Source organism: Eriocheir sinensis, unplaced genomic scaffold (genome assembly GCF_024679095.1).
Source record: "Eriocheir sinensis breed Jianghai 21 unplaced genomic scaffold, ASM2467909v1 Scaffold12, whole genome shotgun sequence".
NCBI lineage: Eukaryota > Metazoa > Arthropoda > Malacostraca > Decapoda > Varunidae > Eriocheir > Eriocheir sinensis.
This window is the reverse complement of record NW_026110518.1, coordinates 501,644-514,635: the sequence shown is the minus strand read 5'-3', so window position 1 is coordinate 514,635 and position 12,992 is coordinate 501,644. Positions and strand designations below refer to the sequence as shown.

Genomic DNA, 12,992 nt, shown 5'->3' with positions numbered 1-12,992 from the left:
TTGGGTGAACGGGAGGCCGGTGGGGACGTCAAAGTAGCGCTACCGCGAGGCGGGCGTCGTGGTGGGTCTTCAGGGAACCGTGCACTGAGCTTCTCAAAGCTGGCGGCGATGTTGTCCAGCCTCTCTGAGAAAGTGGTGACGGTCGCGACGAGGGCTTGGTTGGACTCGAAAGGCGTGTCGAGTGTGCGGCCGGCGGCGACCTGCTCGGCCCTAATGCTAGCCATACCCGCCTCAATGGCAGCAAAACGGGCATCAATAGCTTCGAAACGAGCTTCAATGGCCGTGCATCGCGCTGTCAACTATGCGACAGCTTCACGAAGAGCGGTAACTTGTGGCGACTCAGGCGTGGTAGTGGCTGAAGAATGGGAGGTGGCGCCGGCCCGCGGCCGTGGTGGTGGTGCTTGACGGGAGGTGTGAAGAGCGGGAGGCAACGCGTTGACAACTGAGACGGCAGCGGGGGAGCGGCTCGCACAGCCATGCCACACGTTGACTCCTGGTTGACTGATGTGTCTGCAGTGGACAGTGAAGGCTGCTTTGACGTAGAAGCACCATCAGCGGAGGTGGGCTGAGAGGGGGTGCTGTGTGGGCAGGTGCGGGAGTCGTGAGTGCCTGCACACCAGCCACACTTGTCAGAGGGGGCGGAACAATACCGGGATATATGGCCAATTCCCCAGCATTTGTAGCACCAAGGTTGCTCATCCTTCATCTTTCTAAGCTCGCAGGGTGGAAGGCAAGGAAGGAAGCTAAAGGTGAATTCCGACGGTGGTGGGTCGGAGAGGCTCCAGGTGATAACAAGCCGACTGATGGGCGTGCCGTATTGGTGGAAACGACGAACCGTGTATACGCCTGGCAGCTCCTTAGCCAAAGACGGGTCTACACCGACAGGGAAGCGAGTGACGAGGTAAGTCGGGAATTTCCGTGGCCTCTCGATTGAGTCTTTAACCTCAAGCTTCAATAACAAAAATGCTCCTTTTACGGCGCTATCATTGATGTCAACACTCCTTCGTGAAATATAGACAAAGCGCGAGGTAACAGCTGACATTTTAACCTCTGCCAACTCTGTCAAGGTGGAACGCCTTAGTGACGTCAGAGAACCAGCGAAGCTTCGTATCCACAGCCGGGCTGGCACAGAAGATGAGCTTTACATAATCAGTCCTTGGAGCAAATGCAGGGGGGACAAGCCCAGCACGGGATGAATTGTGAGGATCATAGCTGGAAGGGGAAGAGATAGGAGCCGTGGGATGAGGAGGCTCGATGTGCCGCGATGACTTGGGAGCGGGAGATGACGAGTCGCTAGTGTTCGAAGTCTGATCCATGGGCCGCTTGGTGGAGGTGGAGGGCTGGGTGGCAGAGGGGGGGACATCAACTTGAGGCTGCCAGGGGGTGGGGCCAAAACACTGCGTATTTAAATCTATTGGGGGCCAGTGTTGGTCTGTGATGTCCTCATCGTCACTGAGAGCAAGATCGGCTTCAACGGCGGATATGGAGGCAGGGCCAGAGTACTCCATATTGCTTCAGCAATACAGTACAGGTCAGGGTGTCAGTGACGAGCAGAAGTGGGAGTATAGTGACGTGGGCATGACGTCACACTCCTCGAACTGCGCATGCGCATACGGGGAAAACTCCGACAGGAGGGGTATGGCCAGGAAGGAATGTCTTATGGCAAAATATAAGCTAAGTTCAAAGCCCTAAAAACCCCTTACGCCACAAAACTGACGACTGGTACTTACTGTCACTCTCTGTCAAGGCTGGAAAACAGCAGCTGCCAAAAAGCCCCAAAACTTCCTCAAAACAGGAGAGCTCTCTCAAGGGCTTGTTTACGTCCAGGCAGAGAGCGGAACCGCCGTTGTCCTAGGGCAGGTGAGACACAGCAGGTCAGAGGCCTCCACCTTCTTCTCCTCCTCCCCCTCTTTTTCTTATAATTCCTAATCCTTTTCCTACTCCAACTCACTCTCTCTCTCTCTCTCTCTCTCTCTCTCTCACTTCACACGACCTTATACGCCATACCGTTGTTAATTTTTGTGTGTGTACGAGAGAGAGAGAGAGAGAGAGAGAGAGAGAGAGAGAGAGAGAGAGAGAGAGAGAGAAACACACACACACACACACACACACACACACACACACACACACACACACACACACACACATTGTAGGCGGTGGCTGAGTGGTTAGTGTGCTGGGGTCACATTCACCACGCCATGAACAACGTCGGTTCGATTAACCACGCTCTACCTGGGATTTTTCTGTCACCGTCGAGTGGCCTAAGACTACCCACATGCTGTAAAGAAGATCACCCATCAGCCCGGACTCTAGAAGAAACCGTCCAGTGAATCAAGAATGAGTTATGGGGGGCAGCATGAGCCAAGCATAACAGGCGCCATTATAAAAATTGCTTGCGCCATGACGGGCTTGGGCCGACCATCTGGCCCCTGAAGAAAGCCTACCGGCGCTATAGGCGGGGATGTTAAACACACACACACACACACACACACACACACACACACACACACACACACACACACACACACACACAAATAAACATACAAGTACACCACTTCAAAGACTTACAGGACACCTGGCAGATGGCTACGTTCAAGAAGATCCAACTGCCTTGCTAATCTCTTAATTGCCTTTACCTGCTGCCGCTAGTCATATAAACTTAAACGAGCCCAGTATTTTCAGCCAGTAACGATTAGAGATACTTGTCATGTCTAGTTATCATCTTTATATTATGACTAAAATAACCGATCACATTCACGGTTTTATTAAAAAAATATATAATTGTCGTCTGCACATTCATGAAACCAATCCTGATATGAGCCAAGTACCGATTAGATAAGGTCGTTCTGAGGCTATTATAAGCCACACTGGCGGTCCCGCAGCTTACGGGTTAATAGTTGGGGATTTTAACAAGCGGTATACACTATGGGAGGATAACATCAACAACCCAAGAGGAGCCTGTCGCATCTGTAATTGAAGACCTTGATCTATGCATGCTGAACACCCGTCATCCAACTCACTACCACATGCAAACTGACACTAAGTCAAATGTTGCCCTCTCACTCAGTTCCCCGGATGCTTGTCTGGACCTAAGGTGGGAAATATCAGAGGATCCTCTTGGTAGCGACCACTACCCCATCTACATTTCCCATTCCACCTTCCAACCGTCAGAGACACGCCAGTCCTCGTCGACACTTGGTCGGCTAGATGTCGATCGCCGATAGAGTCGGTCTATCGGCTCCCTGCTACGGGCCGCCTTTGCCACAGGCCCGTGCTCCCTCGTGCAAGAGGAGCAATCTCCCCCCTTTCCAACCGTCACCTCGACTATCGCGTTGGAAATTAGATCAGGCTGAGTGGGAGCTTTTTCGAACCATGAGTCACACGGAGACAACAATCGCTAATTTTGAGACAAACGAGGCTTCATTTACCTTTTTTCACGGCACATATTCACCGACGGAAGAAATTACAATCCCACAGACGATGGGGAATACACCACGCCGTCCTGTGCCATGGTGATCTGACAAGTGCAAGCAGGCAGTGGCTTGCCGTCGCCGTGCCTTCAACCGTTACAAGAGGCATAGGACCGAGTTCAACCATAACGCGTACAAGAAAGCACGAGCACAAGCACGCTGGACACTGAAAGAAGCACGACGATCCTCATTTGCAAGTTATGGATCCACACTTAATTCTCAGACTCAAATGACACAGGTGTGTCATTTGAGTCATCAAGCCCGCCACCTGCACTGAAAATTAACAATAACTGGGAGCGCCATAGTCGCAGACATCATAGCCAGAGCATTTGCTGCTGAGTCTGAACGGGACTCAAGACCTTCCACTTGGATGAACAGGAGATACGCCAGCTATAATTCTCTCATCTCTCAACTCAGAAATATAATACGCTCCTTTCTCAATGCGCGAACTACAATCAGCTCTTTCCCGCTGCAACGACACCTCGCCGGGTCCCGATAATATCTCATATACCATGGTCCGACACCCTAGACCTAACACCATGACCTTTCTGCTCCAAATAAACAAGAAAATCTAGCAGACTGGTATCATGCCAAGTGTGTGGCACAAAGCCACTGTAATTTCCATCCGTAAATCTGGGAAGGATGATTCACAGCTTTTACACTATCGACTCATTGCTCTAACATTTTGCGTATAAGTAAACTCCTTGAGAAGATGGTAAACTTTCGCCTAGTACACCATCTAGAGAGCATTAGTCACCTGTTTCCTTAACAGCCAGGGTTTCGGAAGATGAGATCAACAGTAGACGCCCTCGTGCGTCTCGAGTCAGCTATCTGCCGCTCCTTTGCAGACAGATAGCTTATGGTGCCTCTTCTTTGACCTTGAAAAAGCTTACGATACGACATGGAGATATGGGATACTAAAACAGCTTCTTGATTCTGGTCTCTGTGGAATGATGTCAAAGTTTATTGAGGGATTTCTTGGAGAACGGACTTTCCGAGTCAGAGTTGGTACGTCCTACTCACCATCGTATATGAACAGCAGAAATGAGCTCCCCCAGGAAGCGTCCCGAATGTCACCCTCTTTGTCATGCCCATAAATGATATTACAACATCACTCCCTGAGAGGGTGTCATCCTCCCTCTTTGTTGACGACCTGGCAATCTCATACTCGTCGTCTAGGATGTCCACCGCAGAGCGTAGACTGTAAAATGCCATCGACAGGACATCCAGATGGGAGGAGGAACATGCATTCCGATTTTCACTTTCCAAGTCTGTTGCCATGCACTTTTGCCGCCTGAGAGGCCACCATCCAGACCCTGATCTCATCATGTGCGGTTCACGTCAATCTGTTATGGAAGAACACAAGTTCTTGGGACTCGCCTTTGACAGGCGCCTCACATGGCTTCTACACCTAAAAGCTTTAGAAAAAAAGAGCATGAGATCACTCAATCTCTTTCGTGTTCTGGCATGCACTTCATAGGGCTCTGACCGCACAATACTTCTACGCCTTTAGCAGGCACTCATCGGGTCAAGACTCTCCTACGGCCGCAAAGTATACACATCGGCAACAACCGCCCGCCTTAGCACGCACATTTGATGCAGTCCATCACGCTGCAGTCCGGCTGTCAACAGGTGCCTTTAGATCATCCCACAAATCAAGTCTTATAGGTTGACGCTGGAGTGACACCCTAAGACTTGCATAGAGACGTACTTCTAATTTACTGGTACAGACTACAACGTCAACCTAACAACCCTGCCTACACCTTTTCCTTTGACACCAATGTAGATATAATATACAGAAAGAAACCTCTCCTACCTCGCCCATTTGGTTTTCATGTCCGGAATGTTATTGGGGAACTCTCACTACCATACTTCCCTATACATACTTCCATATACCCTTCCATCACAGCGTGGGAGTTCCCAAATACACATTTCTGTAGGTACTTCAACTTTAACAAAGCAAGTATCTCGGCGGGAACTGCTTAACAGCTTTTCCTGTCCCACACTGATCGTCACACCACTTCTCTACCAGTATAAACGGACGGCTCCAAATCCGAAAGTTGGTGTTGGATTTGGAGCTGCCTTTCCGGACTTTTCCCGTTCCGGAACCTTACCAGCTAAAGCCTCAATTTTTACCGCAGAACTATCTGCCATTCTTTTATCAATTCGCACCATCATCACTTTGCCTGCCGGTGCTTTTACTGTCTACTCTGACTCACATGCAGCCCTGTCCGCATTAGAAGGTTTTAGTAGCACCCACCCTATTCATTTAAATGCTTTTAGCTGGCTGGTTCTGGCCAAAAGTCTTGGCCATCAGATAATTATATGTTGGGTACCCGCCCACGTCTCTGTGCGTGGTAATGAGGAGGCCGATGAGGTGGCGCGGGCCTGCTTATCGCCCTCCCTCACAGTGCGCTCTTCTATATAGGATTTACATCCCACCGTGCGGTCTGCACTTAAGAGGGTGTGGCAGCGCAGGTGGGAGGCTGTGGTTGCCACGAAACAGATTAGGAAGTCATGACCAGGGATCTGTGTCCCTGGTCGTATTCACATAAGATAAGTCTATTAGTAAATACGTCTGTGCTGTTTATCTATCACCTAACTCTACTAATTATGTAAAATTATTTGACTACTTGAACTCTAAAGTGGAGCACATCTTGACCCACTCTCCGTTCGCTGAAATCTCCATCTTGGGAGATGTCAATGTTCATCACCAGCTTTGACTTTCATCCTCTTTCACTGACCAGCCTGGTGAACAAGCCTATAACTTTGGTCTCTTGAACGACCTAGAGCAGTTGGTTCAGCACCCTACACTTATCCCCAACCGTCTTGGAGACAGACCCAACATACTAGACCTCTTCATTACCTCGAACATTCTGCTTACTCTGTCAAACTGTTTTTTCCGTTGGGCTCCTCCGATCACAACCTTATTTATGTATCATGTCCTTTTGCTCATTTACATCATCTGGACCCACCGAAAAGGCGATGCTTCTGGCATTTTCCTTCAACTCGGTGGGGCGACCTGAGGATGTACTATTCCGATTTCCCGTGGATTGATTACTGCTTCCAGGATAGAGACCCCTCTGTGTACCCAGCGCATTACAGAGGTGATTGTCTCTGGAATGGAGGCATACATTCCACGTACTTTCTCTACTCCTTATGCTAAAAAGCCTTGGTTTAATCACGCTTGTTCTCGTGTTGTCAAAGATAGAGAAGCAGCTCACAAAAGGTACCAGAGCCTTCGCACTCCTACTAACCAAGATCTTTATATTTCATACAGATAGAATATAATAGAATCGTGCCAAATCTATTCTTCGACTTACCAAAACATCTTTCATAAATATAAAATGGCAAAACCTTGCATTTTCTAATTCTTCCCTTGACTTCTGGAACCTAGCCAAAAATATATCCTCCAATTTCACTTCTTCATCTTTCCCTCCTCTCCTTAACCCTGACGGCAGAACCGCCGCTTCATCTATCTCTAAGGCTGAACTCTTCTCTCAAACTTTATGTAACAACTTCTCTTTGGACGATTCTGGGCATATTCCTCTTACTCACCCCCCCTCTGACTCTTTTATGCCTGTTATTAAGATTTTTAAGAGTGATGTTTTCTATGCCCTCTCTGGCCTCAACTCTCAGAAGGCTGATGGACCTGATGGAGTGCCGCCTACTGTACTTTGTGAGGGCAACTACCAACTTGACGGGCGAACGACCGGGGCACTCCTGCCGCCCGCCCGTATCTTGCCGTTCGAAGCTGTTCAACTACCGAGGCGCAGCGAGCCACCTGTTTCACTCCTGCTGCTCGTTCGCCTGACGCCGTTCGACGCCTCGGTCGACTGAACCACCGAGGCTTCTCAACCCGCTATGGGAGGCGACTTGGTGACCGCCAGCGCCTTTCTCGTCAGACAGCGGCCGAGCCTCGCTCTGAACACTTGATTCTACTAAGGCTCCAGCCCTGCTCTCACTCGGGTTAACTCAGATACCGTGGGCTTGTTCTGGGTGCCTTACCTCTCTCCTCTCCACGCCCTGGACTCCCGTTACTGTTGTGAACCTGCCCCTTATCCTCCTGCGCCTCCCTCGTCTACTACGTCTACACCACTTCAAGGACGAAGCTGTGCTGCCTCGACATTGCCACTTAAAGGACGAGACGCTCAGAAGAGGAAGCCGTGCAACGGGTCATTGCTGAGTCCGGCGTGCTGAAGCCTTCGTGTTGGAGACTTCAGATTGTGAGGCCTGTTTTGGGGTTTTCTACTTTATTGAAAGTAAACTGGTGTCTAACCATTTATCTAGTTTGTTATCCCTTCCGATTACAGCACCCAACACTGGAACCTTGACATACTTAAAAATAACTGTGCCTCCGTGCTGACACCCTGCCTGATCGAACTCTTTCGCCTCTGCCTGTCAACATCTACCTTTCCTTCCTGCTGGAAGCATACCTTCATACAGCCTGTGCCTAAGACGGGTGACCGATCCAATCCTTAAAACTACCACCCTATAACTTTACTTTCCTGCCTATCCAAAGCTTTTGAATCTATCTTTAACCGCAAGATTCAAAAGCACCTTTCCACTTCTGACCTTCTATCTGATCGCCAGTATGGGTTCCGCAAGGACTCTTGTTCATCCTCTCTTAGCCATTTCGGTGAAACTTTCTCTGTTGCGCTAGATATATCGAAAGCTGTCGATAGTCTGGCACAAGTCTTTGGTTTCTAAATTACCCTCTTTCGGATGCTATCCTTCTCTCTGTTCCTTTATCTCCAGTTTCCTTTCTGGCCGTTCTATCTCTGCTGTGGTAGACGGTCACTGTTCTTCCCATAAACCTATCAAGAGTGGTGTTCCACAGGGCTCTGTCCTATCACCCACTCTCTTCCTGTTAATAATCTATGATATACTTTCCATAACAAACTGTCCCATCCACTCATGCGCTGATGACTCCACGCTGCATTATTCAACTTCTTTCAACTGAAGACCATCTCAACAGGAATTACAAAACTCAAGACTGGAGGCTGCAGAATGCTTAACCTCAGACCTTGCTATCATTTCCGATTGGTGTAAAAGGAACCTCGTGTCCTTCGATGCCAAAACCCCATTTTCTCCATCTATCAACTCGACACAATCTTCTATACACATATCCCCTAATATTCGAGAACACTCAGCTGACACCTTCTTCAACAGTAAATATCCCTGGTCTATCCTTAGCTCAGAATTTCAACTGGAAACTTCACATATTTCCTACTAAAGCAGCTTCCCCGAGGTTGGGCGTTCTATATAGTCTCCGCCAGTTCTTCCCCGCACAAATGCTTTCCATATATAGGGGCCTTGTCCGTCCTCGCATGGAGTATGCATGCGAGGGTGAGTGGAGTGGGGCTCCACTCACACGGCTCTGTTGGACAGAGTGGAGTCTAAGGCTCTTCGTATCATCAGCTTTCCTCCTCTTACTGACAGCCTTCTACCTCTTAAATTCCGCCGCCATGTTGCTTCTCTTTCTATCTTCTATCGATATTTTCATGCTGACTGCTCTTCTGAACTTGCTAAATGCATACCACCCCCGTTCCGGCGGCCCCGCTGCACACGACTTTCTACTCATGCTCATCCCTACAATATCTAAACCCCTAAGGCCGTGTCCACACTATCGAACATGCTCGATGGGCAAACAGTGATACCAGATCACAATAGGTAGTGAGAATGAGGGTTGATGACGTCAGAAGCAGGAAAACCACAGGCAGGGATCTGGCAACAAACAGTGCTACCAGATGTAGTTTAGCCCACAATATCTACTCCTTCACCGGGCAAAGACTGGCGGGCAAAGTTGTAAACTGATGAGTGGTGTCAAATACAGGTTCATGGTTCAGTTTCACAACTGTACTGATTCCGCACAGTATCTAGTTTCTTTTTTATATCCGCAATGGTAACGGATGCATACTTCTTTTGTATTTCCCTTGTTATTGCTGTAAGGGCTACTACTCGTTTATTTCTGTCCTTATAATCAGCGCTTTTTATGTTCCACAAGCAAGGTTTTTGACGGTACATATCAATTATCCATGCTGTATCTTGCTTGGACCACTGAACGTTTCCTCCTTCAGGTACACTTGTAGAAGGACCGCCAGACATGATGATATGCACATAACACTTTGAATGTGAGATAGATTCCTACTTAATTCCGAGGAAACGTTTAGTGTTTCGCATCATACCAGTCGAAACAGTTTCTGGTGTTTCCTTCAAACTCACTCACAGACAGTTGCCCGCTCGTTTGCCCGCAGTCTCCTCGCTTCTGACGTCACCTTCGTGCCTGCCACTCACCCTCCTTGCTTATGTATTGGAACGGGATCTGGTATCACTGTTTGCCCGTCGAGCATGTTCGATAGTGTGGACACGGCTTTATGCAAGAGTACACTGGTTAACTCTGGAACAGTCTTCCTTCGTCTGTATTTCCTTCTGCCTATGGCTTGACCTTTATCAAGAAGAGTGTATCAATTGTATCAAATTGACCTCTCTTTTGGCTACTTTTCACTTTTTACGTTTCTGGGAGCGGCGAGTAGCGGGCTTTTTTTTACCCTTTTTGTTGCCCTTGACCGTATCTTTTGAGTAAAAAAAAAAAAAAAAAGAGGGAGACCGTCCTGGTCCGCTTTAGAGTGGGCCACACTTGACATACACATGGCTTCCTCATGTCCCGGGGAGTTCAGTCCTACTGTGATGACTGCTTTGTCCACCTGAGAGGGCGACACCTGCTGGTCGAGATCCCCACTTTATGGGACCTGCGAGAGCGGTACCTCTCCTGGTGTCGGGGTGGAGATGGGAATTTATGTCTCTCTCTCTCTCTCTCTGGTGCTTAGGAAGAAGGCTCTCTCCCCAGTGCATGACGCTTATGGCTTCCTACAAGAGGCTGGCGTCCTCAATCTCCTGCAATTTTATTGACGTTTTATTGAGCTGTCTTTTATATTTTTTTTCAAATAACTACCGTCTTGATAGTTTTAGAGTGTAGTTTAATTTGGTTTATATTCGGCGTCATATGACCCAGCAGTTGCGGCGCCAAGAGCTGTTTTCCCCAATAATTAATTATTCACAGTTCACCTTCACCAGGTTTCCTCAGGTACCCATTTATCGACCAGTCCAAAAGGAAGGATGAACAACTAGGTGGACTAACTGCCCATGCCGGGATTCCAACCCGGGCTCTCAGATTTGTAGTCAGAGACTCAAAACTGTGAGAACAGAAAAAAACTGATACGCTCGCGATATACTCAGGTGCTTATAATACTCCGTACATGACAAATTTTAGTGTCGTCGGCAACTTTAATAATGAGTATCGAATACAACATTGGTGTCATTGGTGTAAATTATGAACAGTACTGAGCGAAGAACAGCTCCCTGAGGGTCAACACTAGTGATGAGTGCCCTTTCTAGAGCAGTTCCACAAAAAAATTGTCGTATGTTGCTTAATTAACGAATTAACGATCTATTGGTGTATTTTACCTTCAGTACCTAGTTACTTTTTTTTTTTTTTTTTTACGTCGCGGCCTATTGTGCCGGTAACCTCTTTCCCGGTGGTGACAATTTCCAACCATCGCCGAGGGGCGGAAAATTACTCGCATGCTACTCAGATCGTCAGTCAACCCTAACTTCATCGATTTCTGTCAAAATGAGTACCGGCGTGCAGCATGGATGAACGAATCATACATCACCCAAGCCATTATAAATAAAATTCCCCCGCGCTGCTAACGGTCTGGGTTGCTCCAAGAGGCCACTTAAGAAAGTCTACCGGAGGTATAGGCAATACTTAAAAAAAACTTCGGGTCTGGGTTGGACAACCTCCCAACCCTTTCGGGTACCCACCTGAAACGCTCGTGGTCTGGGCATGACAACCCCCGAAACCCCGTCGGGATCCCACTGAAATTACTCGGCATCTGGACCGGTCAATCTCTCATTCACTTCGGGAACCCACTGGAAGCACTCAGGCTCTGCTCTCAAAAGCTCACCTGAGTTTACAGTATGACTGGCCTTTGTGATTGATTCACTAAGTTTGAAACATACATTTACTATAAATCAGTTTTTTTATTTTTTATCAGACGGTTCTCAAACTTCATAGGACTCTTTAGTGGCCTATATTGAACATTTCACTAAAGGTTCACGGTAATTGGATTAGTGCGTTTTGCATAATAATTCAGCCAACAGACAATCGACAGTGAAAATATATCCTTGTTGCAAGCAATTAACTTACCGTCTAAAGGTTGTGTGAAGGTTGGCGTAAAGTTGAGGGCTGCGGAGAGAGCCATGGTTACTTCGTAGTCACGCCCGTACGGGCGGCCGATATCGTCCTGCATAAAATGGGGTGAAAACTGGAAACACACCACCTGCAAAGACAGGCGGCAGTGAAGGAAGGAAAAAAGGAGGTTGAAAAAAAAGGCATGACATATAGACAGGCTTGCAAATTAATCAATCAATCAATAAGGGCATATACAGCGGAGGCGTGGTGCTTAATCCATCCTACGACGCCAAACCCGATGCAGGACCTCTTTCCAGCGGTACTGGGTCTGTTGCTGTTTGTCATTTATAAAATGATTTTGACGTAGGATGATACAGTGATGAATAAAATCACCACGCTGATGTTCAGCTGGACCAACTAGAGTACTAGACAATTTGTGTGATTTGGTCGAGAAGTAGCTGATGGAGTTTGGTGGCGTTTTACGCCGATACTTTACATATAAATTATCAGGCGCCCAGTTTCATGTCTTTTAAGTAAAAGAAACTCCTTTCTTTAAATATTTCTCAAGAGAAAAATGTAAATTGCCATAATTGTGTTATTTAGATTGTGGTGAAAATATTTATCCCGCCCTCATTTTTTTACATAAAAAAATATATGGATTTAAAAACGAAATTTCCTCATGACAAAAACGTAGAGAAATGGTTGAAAAAGATAACGCTTTTGTAATTTTATTTATAAATTCCATTAGAAATAAAAATTCTCGACTATTTTTACTCTTGCAAAAAATGTCAGAAAATATAGTTGAAAAAAATAAAACTTGTTTTATGGCATAACTCAGGAAGTGTAAGTCCTAGGCGCATCAAACTTGTTACACTGCTGCTGTATGTGCTAGTCATTTATCACTAAAATATTGTTATTATATTCAATGACATTAATTAGCACCATAGTTAGGGTCTTCAATCTACCTCAATCTATCCATTCTCTTATCAGTTGGACGAAGAGAAAACAGTGTTCTGAAAGGGCAGACTACTATAAAATGAAAAAAATAAAAAAATAAAAATTCAAATTACCTGAAAAAATATTAATTCATGGGCAATAAAATGTCCAGTTACGCACGTTCCGATAGACTGGCTTTTTTAAACTATTAAAATAACAGGTTTGGTGCGCATAGGACCTTTTTGATGGTAAATTAATCAAATTTAGGATGTCAAGATAAATAAAATTTCAAAATACCGAAAATAAATTTAAAGATACTTCGCCTTGGAACAGTACCTTAATGTCGGGAGGAGTAATAATCATAGTATAGGCAGCAATAACCCTTCGCA

At 46.9% G+C, this 12,992-nt stretch overlaps 1 protein-coding gene across 1 annotated transcript; it reads right to left on the bottom strand.

Annotated features, from left to right (window-relative positions):
* Positions 1-295: 295 nt before the first annotated feature.
* Positions 296-1,508, bottom strand: LOC126989520 (uncharacterized). The gene is made up of 2 exons (XM_050848097.1): positions 1,190-1,508; positions 296-609 (listed from the first exon to the last, which is right to left on the bottom strand). The coding sequence occupies exons 1-2, from the start codon at positions 1,506-1,508 to the stop codon at positions 296-298; spliced, it is 633 nt and encodes a 210-aa protein (XP_050704054.1).
* Positions 1,509-12,992: the final 11,484 nt, after the last annotated feature.